Genomic DNA, 15,000 nt, shown 5'->3' with positions numbered 1-15,000 from the left:
TACAAGAATATAACTACTATAATACTGCCCCCTATGTACAAGAATATAACTACTATAATACTGCCCCTATATACAAGAATATAACTACTATAATACTGCCTCTATGTACAAGAATATAACTACTATAATACTGCCTCTATATACAAGAATATAACTACTATAATACTGCCCCTATATACAAGAATATAACTACTATAATACTGCCCCCTATGTACAAGAATATAACTACTATAATACTGCCCCTATATACAAGAATATAACTACTATAATACTGCTCCTATATACAAGAATATAACTACTATAATACTGCCCCTATGTACAAGAATATAACTATTGTAATACTGCCCCTATATACAAGAATATAACTACTGTAATACTGCCCCTATGTACAAGAATATAACTACTGTAATACTGCCCCTATATACAAGAATATAACTACTATAATACTGCCCCCTATGTACAAGAATATAACTACTATAATACTGCCCCTATATACAAGAATATAACTACTATAATACTGCCTCTATATACAAGAATATAACTACTATAATACTGCCCCTATATACAAGAATATAACTACTATAATACTGCCCCCTATGTACAAGAATATAACTACTATAATACTGCCCCTATATACAAGAATATAACTACTATAATACTGCTCCTATATACAAGAATATAACTACTATAATACTGCCCCTATGTACAAGAATATAACTACTGTAATACTGCCCCTATATACAAGAATATAACTACTGTAATACTGCCCCTATGTACAAGAATATAACTACTATAATACTGCTCCTATATACAAGAATATAACTACTATAATACTGCCCCTATATACAAGAATATAACTACTATAATACTGCTCCTATATACAAGAATATAACTACTATAATACTGCCCCCTATGTACAAGAATATAACTACTATAATACTGCTCCTATATACAAGAATATAACTGCTATAATACTGCCCCCTATGTGAAAGAATATAACTACTATAATACTGCCCCTATATACAATATAACTACTATAATACTGCCCCTATATACAATATAACTACTATAATACTGCCCCCTGTGTACAAGAATATAAAACTGCTATAATACTGCTTCTATGTACAAGAATATACCTACTATAATACTGTCCCTATGTACAAGAATATAACTACTATAATACTGCCCCTATGTACAAGAATATAACTACTATAATACTGCTCCTATATACAAGAATTTAACTACTATAATACTGCCCCTATGTACAAGAATATAACTACTGTAATACTGCCCCTATGTACAAGAATATAACTACTATAATACTGCCCCCTATATACAAGAATATAACTACTGTAATACTGCCCCTATGTACAAGAATATAACTACTATAATACTGCTCCTATATACAAGAATATAACTACTATAATACTGCCCCTATATACAAGAATATAACTACTATAATACTGCTCCTATATACAAGAATATAACTACTATAATACTGCCCCCTATGTACAAGAATATAACTACTATAATACTGCCCCTATATACAAGAATATAACTGCTATAATACTGCCCCCTATGTACAAGAATATAACTACTATAATACTGCCCCTATGTACAAGAATATAACTACTATAATACTGCCCCTATATGCAATATAACTACTATAATACTGCCCCTATGTACAAGAATATAACTACTATAATACTGCCCCCTATATACAATATAACTACTATAATACTGCCCCCTATGTACAAGAATATAACTACTATAATACTGCCCCCTATATACAATATAACTACTATAATACTGCCCCCTATATACAAGAATATAACTACTATAATACTGCTCCTATGTACAAGAATATAACTACTATAATACTGCCCCTATATACAGGAATATAACTACTATAATACTGCCCCTATATACAGGAATATAACTACTATAATACTGCCCCTATGTACAAGAATATAACTACTATAACACTGCCCCTATATACAGGAATATAACTACTATAATACTGCCCCTATGTACAGGAATATAACTGCTATAATACTGCCCCCTATGTACAAGAATATAACTACTATAATACTGCCCCTATATACAATATAACTACTATAATACTGCCCCTATATACAAGAATATAACTACTATAATACTGCCCCCTATGTACAAGAATATAACTACTATAATACTGCCCCCTATGTACAAGAATATAACTACTATAATACTGCTCCTATGTACAGGAATATAACTACTATAATACTGCCCCTATATACAAGAATATAACTCCTATAATACTGCCCCCTGTGTACAAGAATATAAAACTGCTACAATACTGCCTCCTCTGGATAATGTTGTGGTTTTTCTCCTCTGGTAGATGGAGGACTCTGAGGGGACGGTGCGACAGATCGGAGCGTTTTCTGAAGGCATCAATAACCTGACGGTAAGACTTGTTCCTTATATTTTGCATTTGCAGTATTTCTTCTTTAAACCCCACCTCCCTGTTGCGCTCACCCCATACCCCCCTGTTGCGCTCCCCCTCCCCCCTATTGAGCTCACCCCCTCCCCCCTATTGAGCTCACCCCCTCCCCCCTGTTGCGCTCACCCCACCCCCACTGTTGCGCTCCCCCCCACCCACTGTTGCGCTCCCTTCCCCACTGTTGCGCTCCCTTCCCCACTGTTGCGCTCCCTTCCCCACTGTTGCGCTCCCTTCCCCACTGTTGCGCTCCCCCCCCCACTGTTGCGCTCCCCCCCCACTGTTGCGCTCCCCCCCCACTGTTGCGCTCCCCCCCCACTGTTGCGCTCCCCCCCCACTGTTGCGCTCCCCCCCCACTGTTGCGCTCCCCCCCCCACTGTTGCGCTCCCCCCCCCACTGTTGCGCTCCCCCCCCCACTGTTGCGCTCCCCCCCCACTGTTGCGCTCCCCCCCCACTGTTGCGCTCCCCCCCCCACTGTTGCGCTCCCCCCCCCACTGTTGCGCTCCCCCCCCACTGTTGCGCTCCCCCCCCCCACTGTTGCGCTCCCCCCCCCCACTGTTGCGCTCCCCCCCCCACTGTTGCGCTCCCCCCCCCACTGTTGCGCTCACCCCCATTGTTGCGCTCACCCCCCCCACTGTTGCGCTCACCCCCCTCCACTGTTGCGCTCACCCCCCTCCACTGTTGCGCTCACCCCCCCCCCACACACACTGTTGTGCTCACCCCCCTCCACTGTTGTGCTCACCCCCCTCCACTGTTGTGCTCACCCCCCTCCACTGTTGTGCTCACCCCCCCTCCACTGTTGCGCTCACCCCCCTCCACTGTTGCGCTCACCCCCCTCCACTGTTGCGCTCACCCCCCTCCACTGTTGCGCTCACCCCCCTCCACTGTTGCGCTCACCCCCCTCCACTGTTGCGCTCACCCCCCTCCACTGTTGCGCTCACCCCCCTCCACTGTTGCGCTCACCCCCCTCCACTGTTGCGCTCACCCCCCTCCACTGTTGCGCTCACCCCCCCACTGTTGCGCTCACCTCCAGACTCCAGAGCTGCGCTCACCCTCTTCTCTTGTCTCCCTCCCGCAGCACATGTTGAAAGAAGACGACATGTTCAGGGATTACTCTGCCCGATCCCCCAGCGCCAGCATCACAGATGAGGACTCCACCGTGTGACGCGCTGCGGCCGCCATCTTTATTGTTCCTTATGATTTTATAAATGTTATTTTTGCATCACTGTTTTTACGCTCAGTGTTCGGGGGATGGGAAGTCTGTGCCTTGTATAAAAGTGAGAAGAAAAATGACCGCCCGATGATTGTTGGGCGCCTGCGCAGCGGAGGCCGCCATTGCCTGCGCAGCGGAGGCCGCCATTGCCTGCGCAGCGGAGGCCGCCATTGCCTGCGCAGCGGAGGCCGCCATTGCCTGCTCAGCGGAGGCCGCCATTGCCTGCTCAGCGGAGGCCGCCATTGTCTCCGCAGCAGAGGCCGCCATTGTCTCTGCCTCTGTACGGAGCTGAGGGCGGCGGATGTTTGTGCCTCGGACATTGTGCATAGTATTATATAGTCAGTGACTAATTACTGTTGTATGATGGCTCCCTCTAGTGGCTGTCGGGGAAAGTGCATCGAGCAGCGCCAATTTATACAATGAGTGCTACATCTGGTGGCACAGCCAAACTAAAAGAGGTGTTAAAGATGGCGCTTTATATTATTATGTACCCCCCATTTTCTACACCATGTGGCTGTATCCGATGCTGCATCTAAGCCCTATTATTCTGGCTGAGCTGCAGTACCGCAGGCGGCCACATGGAGGAGCGTTGAGCTGTATTTACAGGAGCTCCCTTCTCTCCTCTTGTGGCGGCCTCTGGTATTGCAGCCACATCTCATATTTGTAATACAAGCCACGGCCACATCGGGAGGGTGGCGCCATATTTTATTTTTTTTTTAACCCTTTCCAGCTGGAACATTTTGATACTCGCCGTATAAAGCACTGTTGTTACTTTTTATAAAAAAAAATTCTATTTAAAGTGGAAAAAAATTTTTACGATAAACCATAGCTCTAGTTTTCTATACCAGTGTTTCCAGTTTACGTGCCAGCTGGGTTCTGGAGGGGGCGGGCTGTGCCTACAGAGGGGTCCGGGTTACTGTCAGTGTTGGGGGGAAGAGCATCGCGCCCTAAAAAAGTCTAAGCCCCCGAGTCGTTATCACTTTACTAGAAGTTTTAGTAACTTTCCAGCAGGGGGCGACTTAGTTGCTGGAGACGGGATTTGTTACTTTTGTTTTATTTAAAGGGGCAGCGCTCTTTTTTTTTTTTGTTTTTGTGTAAGTTCCATTTTAAGATCCGGCAGCCGTCCGGATGGGTCTGTGCGGCGGCGGCTGCATCTTCTGCTGATATTTATGCTTCTTGTTTTGTATGTTAATTTATGATGATCGTGATGGGGGGGGGTGCAGGACGCGGAGCTGACGGGTGAGGCGGGCTGACCCCCACACAGTGCAGTGGGGGAGGGGGAGCCTGTGGACCGAGGCGCGGCCCCCGAAGGTGGTTATAACACTATAAAGTCCCGGAGCGCAGATGTTATCGTCCGTCTATATCTGTGATGTAATAAAAGCTTATGTTTAACTAGAAGGCGTCTGTGTTACACCTATTTGCTTTTTGTCTATTGCTCTCTGTTATCAGCTGCTTTTGATTAAAAACACAACCTCCAAATATTCCCCCAGACTGCGATCTAGCTTCATCCATATTCTTATATGGCTGCAGTACCGCATCCAACCTGTGGACAGATGGGGGCGCTGTGGTTGGAGGAAAGTCACCGTGTACAATCCATTTACAGCCGGAGAATGAGGCATCAAACTGAACGGGAGGAGACTGTCACTTGACTTCAGCGGTCAGCGCGCAAAGTCAGTGGTCAGTGCGCAGGGTTAGTGGTCAGCGGTCAGCGCGCAGAGTCAGTGGTCAGTGCGCAGGGTTAGTGGTCAGCGCGCAGGGTCAGCGGTCAGCGCGCAGGGTCAGTGGTCAGTGTGCAGGGTCAGCGCGCAGGGTCAGTGCGCAGGGTCAGTGGTCAGTGCGCAGGGTCAGTGGTCAGTGCGCAGGGTCAGTGGTCAGTGCGAAGGGTCAGTGGTCAGTGCGCAGGGTCAGCGGTCAGCGCGCAGGGTCAGCGGTCTGCCATCCATAGACTTCTCTGACATCTCTGCCCTGTGAGGTCCTGGTCCAGGACACTTGTGCTCCACCGGCAGTGGATGTCTTTCTCCCCTGCCCTGTGAGATCCTCATCCTGCCCAGGTCCAGGACTCCTGCGCTCTGCTGGTCATGGACGCAGTAACCTCTGCCCTGTGAGGTCCTCATCCTGCCCAGGTCCAGGACTCCTGCGCTCTGCCGGTCATGGACGCAGTAACCTCTGCCCTGTGAGGTCCTCATCCTGCCCAGGTCCAGGACTCCTGCGCTCTGCCGGTCATGGACGCAGTAACCTCTGCCCTGTGAGGTCCTCATCCTGCCCAGGTCCAGGACTCCTGCGCTCCGCCGGCCATGGACGATGTACCGTCTGCCTTCCTCTGGCTCCTCGTGGACGCACAGGCCACCAGCACCGTGACTGATACAAGATGGTAGAAGATCCTCGTTCTTCCTCCGCTGCTCACATTCACACTCCTCCATCTTTGCGATGTCTTCTACCATCTCCGTACCCCGGACACCCCCATTACTAACCCGGCAAGTATTGAGTTGTGTGTATTTGGGTTGACCCCTCACGCCCTCAGTCACTAATTTATTAAAAATAAATCCTGTAAGTTCTCACATAATCCAATGCTGCAATGTCCCACAACGCCCATCGAGCCCTATGGAGCCTTGTTCTGAGAACATTGTGAGAACGAGGCTCCATAGATCACCGCCACTCAGCACCAGGTTTGGGATTTCTCACGCAGCTGTCGCCGACCAGGAGAGATCTATGGAGCGTCGTTATGATTTTTTAGGTTATAGTGAATGGGTTGGACCTGCAGTAGCACTCGTCACCTGTGCACACAAGGTGGCGCTCTCTGGAATAAGGCATCTAGGAGGTTTTCTAAGCCTTCGGGTCGGACTTTGCTCCATCTTTATCTTCTCCGTGTGAAAGCTGTCGGTCTGGTTCCGGCAGGCGCGGCGGTGCAGTCTCCTCCCCCGTGATGTCCCGTTGGCAGTACACAGCCCCGTGCAGGCTCAGAGCCTCTGCCACCTCCGATGTGACCGCCATGGGTCAGACGCCCTCCGGTCCAGAGATAGTCTCCCCGCCGGAGAAGGCGGACATTGTGTGCGAGGTCTTCAGCCAGGGAGTGGTGCACGCCACAAACAAGCTTCAGGACTACCTGGGATTCGAGGACCCTCATGGGACCCTACGTCCCACCATGGACACCCTGACCGAGGTCTTCCTGGTGGACTTCATCACCTTCTGCATGGAGAAAGGCGTGGAGGAGCGGATCTCCACCAGTAAGATGTCCGCGCCGCAGGCTGCGATGCTGGGGGTGGACTGGATCTGGACGCTGCTGGGTCCGGACAGGTCGGTGCGGCTCCAGATCGCCGTCCAGGCCCTGCAGATGTCCGACCTCACCGGGGGTGGCCAAGGGGACCCCAAGACCCCCCACCAGCTCCCTGACCCCATCCATCAGGGCGAAATCCAGCTCCCCGACAAGGAGCGCAGCCGCTACAAGAAGCTGGAGGAGTTCTGCCGCCTGGTGGGCCCCGACTGCCTGGGGCTCTTCGTGGTGTTCGGTTTCCCCGGAAAACCCAAAGACGTTCGCGGAATCTTACTGGAGAGCGTCAGCAAGGAGGAGACCGGCGCCCCCGGAGAACGCGCCCTGCGGCAGTACATCCTGGACACCGAAACCTTCCTGCCCATCCAGGACCTGCTGGACTCCTGTATGTCCAGGAGGAACAACCAGAGGAACCTCGGGAAAGTCTGCATCAACTTCCTATAGAAGCTGACTCCTCTGCGGCAGAATCTCGCTTGCTGTCAGTGAATGGGATCCTGTCCGCACCTCACACTTCTCTCCTACTGGTTTTGTTACAGTGAAAGTCCGGACCCTCGCTTATTGCTGCAGGTGACACCATATTCTGACTGCCAGGAAGTGTAGTCATAGGGACACAAAGCTATTATCCTGTTACACTGGATATTTACTCCACAGAGTTGCTGTAAGTCTGATGAGCGGCGCTTCATTTCTTAATATGTCTGTGTTCCTGTTTATTAAAAAAAAATGTTTTACTAACACAAAGCTCCAAATCCTCTGCATTTACAGTTAATGAGAAAGTTCTATATTCCTGCAGCCACCACTAGAGGGAGCTCACTGCATAATGATTTATATCTATGGATAGAGGGAGCTCCCCCTAGTGGTGTCTGCAGACAGGATCTTATCATGTACCTCTGTATACAGGGAGCTCCCCCTAGTGGTGGCTGCAGACAGGAGCTTATCATGTACCTCTGTATACAGGGAACTCCCCCTAGTGGTTACTGCAGACAGGAGCTTATCATGTATCTCTGTATACAGGGAGCTCCCCCTAGTGGTGGCTGCAGACAGGAGCTTATCATGTATCTCTGTATACAGGGAGCTCCCCCTAGTGGTGGCTGCAGACAGGATCTTATCATGTATCTGTATACAGGGAGCTCCCCCTAGTGGTGTCTGCAGACAGGAGCTTATCATGCATCTCTGTATACAGGGAGCTCCCCCTAGTGGTTACTGCAGACAGGAGCTTATCATGTATCTCTTTATACAGGGAGCTCCCCCTAGTGGTGGCTGCAGACAGGAGCTTATCATGTATCTCTGTATACAGGGAGCTCCCCCTAGTGGTGGCTGCAGACAGGATCTTATCATGTATCTCTGTATACAGGGAGCTCCCCCTAGTGGTGGCTGCAGACATAATCTTATCATGTATCTCTGTATACAGGGAGCTCCCCCTAGTGGTGGCTGCAGACATAATCTTATCATGTATCTCTGTATACAGGGAGCTCCCCCTAGTGGTGGCTGCAGGCAGGATCTTATCATGTGTCTCTGTATACAGGGAGCTCCCCCTAGTGGTGACTGCAGACAGGATCTTATCATGTATCTCTTTATACAGGGAGCTCCCCTTAGTGGTGGCTGCAGACATGATCTTATGCATCTCTGTATACAGGGTTCTTCCTCTAGTGGTGGCTGATATAGACAGCCTCTGTCACTCTGGACACCAGACTAAATGCACCCAGGTACACTTGATGGTAGTGAGGTTCGATCCCCCAGAGTGTCCCTATCTCCTGTCCAGATCCTGATCTAACTCCTTCCACACCCACCACCCCGGAGACTGCCAGGAACAATAGTCACAAAACCTCAGACAAAACACAGATGCGGGGGACAACAAAGTTCACTCACACAAGAAACAAAGACCAGAGGGACCACAAAAACGTGCAGAGGAGGTAAATAAGGTGAGGAGAAGATACAACGGGGGTTACCTCCACACGGACCAGCAGCAGATCCACTTCCTTCATGCTCCAGACTGAATTTTAGATAACAGACGCCCTCTGCTGGGAGCAGAGGGTATTTACCCAGCTGGGAAATGGTCATTAGAAAATGCTCCTGAGCCGAGGTAATGAGCTTGCTACTGGCAAGGGAAAATTGACATTAACCCTATGTATGCCAAAAGAAAAATGTAATGTGTATATTCTCATGTGGCAAAGAGACTGAACCTGAGCCTGTCCCTAATTTCCAAGAGAGACGAACAAGACAGCCCCCCCCCCCCCTTCCCCCCCAACGACCGGCGTTCACATCACGTGTGAACAGCCCCCGCGGTTACCAGGAATGTAGGCAGGAGCCGGAGGTAGGGCTGTAGGCCCAAAAACGTGTCTCCGGAGCAATGACCTGTGAATGATGTGGCCGTTAAGCGCTGGGGGTGACTTTAGCCGTATGGCTTTAGGACCCACAATGTCTGCAACTCTGTAAGGACCAGGGAACCTTAAGCCCGAGCCCCCCCCGACGTACCCCTCCATCTGATGTTATCAGAGGACACCCACACGTAGTCATCCACACACAGGTCTGGACCTGGACATTTATTACCACACATACATAGGCTGGAACTGGGTAACCCCCAGAAGGGCTGACTACAGAGGAACCACAACACAGAGGTGAAGCCTTGCCCCCAGGAATCATGGCTGACCACCTCTTCAGGGGGAACACTGAGGCCTAGAATTCTCCTGAGAGGCACAAACATGAACCTTGTTGGTTTCTGTACTAGCCTTGGAGACTATGGTGGAACAAATGGGTGAAAATGAGCAAATGACTACACCCAGGCTGTTATCTTCAACATGGGATGGGGGAAGGGGTCTCTGATGGGTCACGGCTCATAGTCCATGCCCTCAGGCAAATCCTGAGGAGAGGGAAGGGTAACCCTACGATGTACCACAGATGGCATAGTCAGCAGCGAGGGAAAAATGGAGGATATACACACGCCCTGGTCACCTGCCAAACGACCTCGGGACTGTGGCTTATTGGGAGGAGACGTGTTTGTTGGGGTTTGTCCATCCCACCTCAAAGTGACCCATATGTTCACAGAAAAAAAAACAGGCCCCCATACCATGGCAAACTGCTGGCAGCCTAGCCGGGTGGAGACCCCCCGACCTGGATGGGTTCATGTTCACACACCTATGGGACCTTATCCTCAGAAGCAGCCCCCTGCGGACATTGTAGAGATTGGACTACAACCAGTGAGAACCCATGAGGGTCACCATAAACCAGAGCCGCGAAAAACCTCATCTACCAACCGCAAAGATTGAGTATCGGCCAATAGAGAGAAGGTCACGGCCTGGGGACCTCCCTGCAACAGGGAGACAACGAAGAAGAACGAGGGCAGAGCTTAAAGTGAAGCCTGCATGTACTCTCGGAAATTTTTAACCTGTCGCGCCCCTAAGAAAACCTGTCTGAGAGGAAACATTAGGTGCCAGCTGTGTCTGACTCGCTGCCCACAGACCTGCCATATGCTGCACCACCTGTGCACGTATCTCCACCACCTCCTGTGACAGAGTCTGTAACAGCTGAACCAATGCCACAGCCTGAGCCATATCACCACTGGCAAAAAAAAAAAAAAAGTTGGGCCGGGCGTTGTCACACTGGACACGAGGGGGTGACTGGACAGGAACCCCTGCACTGGCCCTCAGGCTAAATACACCCTGAGCTTTCCCTCAACCCAGAGGTAGACTTGATAGTAGTGAGTTCTGAGCCACCAGCGTGTTCCCATCTCCTGTGCAGGCCCTGATGTAACTCCCTCCACATCCACCGTCTAAGGGCCGGGCCGGTCTCTTTTGGTGGATTTGAAGGTTTATATCAGAAAATCATGGGCTCATTTCCATGTTTTGTGGTTGTGCTTAGTCTTTGATGACCTGATGAAACTTTGGGTTTCTCTCTGTCATTGCAGGGGTGAGGGGGAAATTCTACCAACGTCTCATCGCTCAATGTAATTCTTCCCTTCTACTGTGGGGGGCGCTGCATGCAAGGAAACAGCCTTTGTAACCTCCTTCAGAGAGCCGATCACTGGGAATCCCAAGCTCAGACCCCCCGTGATCAGATTATGGGACTGTACAGAAAACCCCTTTAATCCCAGATACAACAGAATGTAACAGAATGTAAATTTGTTTTTTTAAAGGGGCGGTACACCTGATATACCGGGAACAGGTGGATAGAATTACATCAGTGCATTAGTGCCCTCTAGTGGCAGAATGTGGTACTGCACCGCAAAGAATTCTAGATACTAGAGGGAAGGAAAGGGTTAAATATTAAGACTAAAGACAAGGATCAAAGTCTTTCTTCTATTTATGATGAAAGAATAAAAAATACATTGTACACACAGAAAGGAGATAAAGCCAAGAGACGAGGCAGGAGAGAAGTCTGCCCGGAGGGGGATAGTGCAAATTAGGGGGGGGGGGGTGCGGTGGGGCCAAGAGTGAGGGATCGTGGGTAATAAGCAGATCCAGGCACATTGTGACGAGCGCAGGACGAGGACCCAACGCGCGTTTCCACACTCCGTAGTGTTACGTCTAATGCACAATTGTAAAAGTAGGACTACAACTCCCAGCTATCGATATCACTTACACCAATCCGTCCTTTGGTCAGGAGTCATCTCCAAGACCAAAAACATCACCTACGCAGCGCATGATAACACCCGCCCCTTTAAGACCCCCCCACATATTGATACAAAGTGTCACTGACAGCTGGACCCCGCCGTCGGCAGCCGCCCGCGTGCCTGTCACAAGGATGCCGGGATCCAGGGCACCTTCTCTCCGTGCTCCGGTCTGATAAAGCTTGGCGCCTAGTAGGCAAATCTGCGGTCCTGGGGGTACCCCAGCTTGTCCAGACTGGGGCTGATGGCGTACTGGATCATGGGTGGGGGTCCGCACATCAGGATCAGCACGTCGTCCCCCGGCGGGGGCAGGAAGGAGCGGATCATGTCCTCATTCACGAAGCCCTGGCTGTAATCCCAATCTGCAGAGAGAAGAGGCAGTGAATCAGCGGGATATAATATGACGTCAGCGCCACCTGGTGGCAGAGGGCGGGAATCACAACTTTCTGAATGTTTTACATTGCTCTCTGCTCCTCAGGATCGGCGCTTGCTGTCGGTGAATGAGAACATCTGGTCTCACGCCCCCGGCCTCACACAGCTGAAGGTTTGTTACAGTGTATAAAGCCTGCAGCACCTCAGTGACAGGACGGAGGAAACAACGGGAGCAAATCCTCAGCTGTGCGAAGTATTGGGACAGAGAGGCTCAATGTCACCGACGGTGATCAGAGACTGAGGAGCGAAGAGCATGAGCGATAACCGCACACTGGACAACTACAAGTCCCAGCTTATCTGCAGGGCATGCTGGGAGCTGTAGTCCTCCAGGGGCAGAGCACGGGTCTTACTCTCGGGCGCCCGGTCCAGCGTGTACCACAGCTTGAATCTGCCCGGGTGGTTGGTCCGGATCTCCTCCAGCTCGTCCCGTAACAGAATGTCCTTCTCAGCCTGGAAGAAGCCAGAAAAGAAACGGTGAAGAAAGCGGCGACTCCAGTCACATCCAGAGCTGCAGCAACAGCAGCACAGGACGGAGCGCGGCCGAGACTGAGCGCAAGCTCCGCAGGTCAGGGGCTGAGAGCCCATCTACTTATACCAGAAAATACCCATCATCAGGGGCTGGAGCCCGAGGGGATAGAACGGGTGCCCCCCACCAACCAACAGCCGGACCCCTCCTACCAGTCACAGCAGCCCTCCTCCCCCCCCCCCCCAATCCTACCAGTCACAGCAGCCCTCCTCCCCCCCCCCCCAATCCTACCAGTCACAGCAGCCCCCCCTCCCCAATCCTACCAGTCACAGCAGCCCTCCTCCCCCCCCCCCAATCCTACCAGTCACAGCAGCCCTCCTCCCCCCCCCCCCCCCCCAATCCTACCAGTCACAGCAGCCCTCCCCCCCCAATCCTACCAGTCACAGCAGCCCTTCCCCCCCCCCCCCCCCCCAATCCTACCAGTCACAGCAGCCCTCCCCCCCCCAATCCTACCAGTCACGGCGCCCCGACCCCCCCAATCCTACCAGTCACGGCGCCCCGACCCCCCCAATCCTACCAGTCACGGCGCCCCAACCCCCCCAATCCTACCAGTCACGGCGCCCCGACCCCCCCAATCCTACCAGTCACGGCGCCCCGACCCCCCCAATCCTACCAGTCACAGCAGCCCTCCCCCCCAATCCTACCAGTCACAGCAGCCCTTCCCTCCCAACCCCCCCCCCCCCCCCAATCCTGCCAATCACAGCAGCCTCTTCCATCATCATGGCTCCTACAGACCTGGTTTGCAAACAGCAGGTAGCACACAGTGCGGTCGTCTTTGTCCTTCATGACCGCGCGGATGAGCTGCAGCATTGGGGTGATTCCTACAGAGGAGAGAAGAGGACGACCATCATCCACCATTTACTAAGGTCTCGAATGTGGGGGCCGGACACTAACTGATATCCAATCACAGTCAGGATCCACCCACATTGCATAAACCCCGCCCCCGAGGTCTGATCAGAACATTCTGAAGATAATGGGAGGCGCAACAAGATGAAGGTTGTAGTCCCAGCCCCCATATACCCGTCCCACCATTGAACACTCCCCACCCTCCCCCCCCGTACCTGTCCCGCCGGCGATCATTCCCAGATGCTTCGCTGTCTTGGTAACTGGTGGAGATTTCTTGTCGGGACGGATCTGTAATGTTCCTTAAATAATAATAAAAAGAAGTCATATCCTGGACGCCCCTCGCGATTATTCTCTCCCCTCCGCCTCCTACTGACCGGCCAGGCCTCACCCCTCTTCCCCTGCTGACCAGCCAGGCCTCACCACTCCCCCCCCCCCCCCCCCGCTGACCGGCCAGGCCTCACCCCTCACCCCCCCCCGCTGACCGGCCAGGCCTCACCCCTTTCCCCCCGGATCTAACCCCCCCCACCCCTCTGCTGACCGGCCATGCCTTACCCTCATGAGCTGGGTCTCACCTCTACTGCTGTACGTCAGCAGCCCGCTGGGTCCCCTGAAGTCGATGGTCTCCCCGACCTTCAGCGCTTCTAGGTATTGGGACATTTTGCCGCCCTCTGGAAATTTGGGGTGTATGCCTTTAAAATAAATCTATAAGAAAACAATCAGATGAATGAAGCCGCTGGTGCCCCCCTCCGACCTCCCGGCCGTCCTCTCACCTTCACCACCAGGTCCACGTAGCCCTTATCATCGTCACTGGACACCGGGGTGTACGGCCGCACCACCAGGTTCCCGTCCACCCGGGCCGACAGGTAAATGTGCTGCCCTGCGGAGCAACCGAGAGGAACGTCACCAAAGCCGGAACGTGGGGGCCGCCCTGCACCCCAAACCGAGAGACCGCCCCAAACCTACCGATGGGGAGACCCAGGATGTGCTCTGGAGACGGCAGCGCAAAGCGGAAGCGGCGGGTGTCATGGCTGATCACCTGCGGGAAACAAGACGGAGGTGACACTCCTACTGCTCATCCTGATCCTCCTGCTTCACAGACAGGTCATGTGACCGGCAACCGCGGGGACTTACCTCCCTATCAATGAGCCTCAGCGGGTATTTCACATCTGCGCTCTCCAAGGTGATGGCTGGAGCCGACTTCCCGAAAAATCTCCTGAAGATCGCGAAGACGACGTAGAAAGGATAAGAAACGATCCGCCCCAACTGCAAAAGACCGGAGGGGAGTCATTATACAGCCTGCGCGAACCCCGCGAGGGGCAGCTGCACCCCCTAGCAGCAGGGGCACACACCTATTATGACCTGTCAGGTAGCGGGTGCGTCAGGCAGCGCGGGTGGTGAGGAGAGGACAGGGCGGCATCGGCACCCGCCACCTACTAGTACCGCAGGGCAGGCCGAACGCCGCACCCGCAGCCGCTCCTAGTAGGAGCTGTACAATCCCGTCCTCAGCGCCTGCCGGACGCTCTGCAAATCAGCACCGCGGGGACTGGACTGGAGCGATGACATCATCACTCTGCGCCCCGTTGTGTGGAGTCCTGCAGTGCTGAGCGGCCGGCACCGACAAGCTGCGGAGAGG

The 15,000-nt window shown here is 52.1% G+C and overlaps 3 protein-coding genes across 7 annotated transcripts in view; 2 read left to right on the top strand and 1 right to left on the bottom strand.

The window, feature by feature from the left end:
• Nucleotides 1-5,090, top strand: part of PPFIBP1 (PPFIB scaffold protein 1) — a 40,039-nt gene extending 34,949 nt beyond the window's left edge. For all 5 annotated transcript variants that reach the window (XM_075333566.1, XM_075333569.1, XM_075333567.1 and 2 more), the window contains 2 exons: nucleotides 2,381-2,446; nucleotides 3,558-5,090. In XM_075333566.1, coding sequence (XP_075189681.1) covers nucleotides 2,381-2,446; nucleotides 3,558-3,644 — 153 coding nt within the window. In that variant the 3' untranslated portion in view covers nucleotides 3,645-5,090. The remainder of the gene's footprint in view (nucleotides 1-2,380; nucleotides 2,447-3,557) is intronic.
• A 1,549-nt stretch (nucleotides 5,091-6,639) lies between these two features.
• On the top strand, nucleotides 6,640-7,685 carry REP15 (RAB15 effector protein). The gene has a single exon (XM_075333562.1). It carries the CDS (start codon nucleotides 6,682-6,684, stop codon nucleotides 7,402-7,404), a length of 723 nt encoding a protein of 240 aa, XP_075189677.1. The 5' UTR covers nucleotides 6,640-6,681; the 3' UTR covers nucleotides 7,405-7,685.
• Nucleotides 7,686-11,238: 3,553 nt separating this feature from the next.
• Nucleotides 11,239-14,642, bottom strand: LOC142289059 (NADH-cytochrome b5 reductase 3-like; the record flags this gene model as incomplete). The annotated part of the gene is made up of 8 exons (XM_075333563.1): nucleotides 11,239-11,925; nucleotides 12,346-12,445; nucleotides 13,257-13,342; nucleotides 13,583-13,666; nucleotides 13,940-14,069; nucleotides 14,138-14,244; nucleotides 14,331-14,403; nucleotides 14,499-14,642. Coding segments are annotated over 8 exons (897 nt in total), but the record flags the coding sequence as incomplete, so codon positions are not given.
• Between the last annotated feature and the right edge of the window lie 358 nt (nucleotides 14,643-15,000).

The sequence above is a fragment of the Anomaloglossus baeobatrachus genome, unplaced genomic scaffold (assembly GCF_048569485.1).
Source record: "Anomaloglossus baeobatrachus isolate aAnoBae1 unplaced genomic scaffold, aAnoBae1.hap1 Scaffold_890, whole genome shotgun sequence".
Classification (NCBI taxonomy): domain Eukaryota; kingdom Metazoa; phylum Chordata; class Amphibia; order Anura; family Aromobatidae; genus Anomaloglossus; species Anomaloglossus baeobatrachus.
The sequence above is the reverse complement of the archived record's forward strand: the minus strand, read 5'-3'. Positions and strand labels throughout refer to the sequence as shown.

Coding starts and splice junctions, on each gene's coding strand:
- REP15 (XM_075333562.1), top strand. CDS start 6,682: ATGGGTCAGACGCCCTCCGGTCCAGAGATAGTCTCCCCGCCGGAGAAG.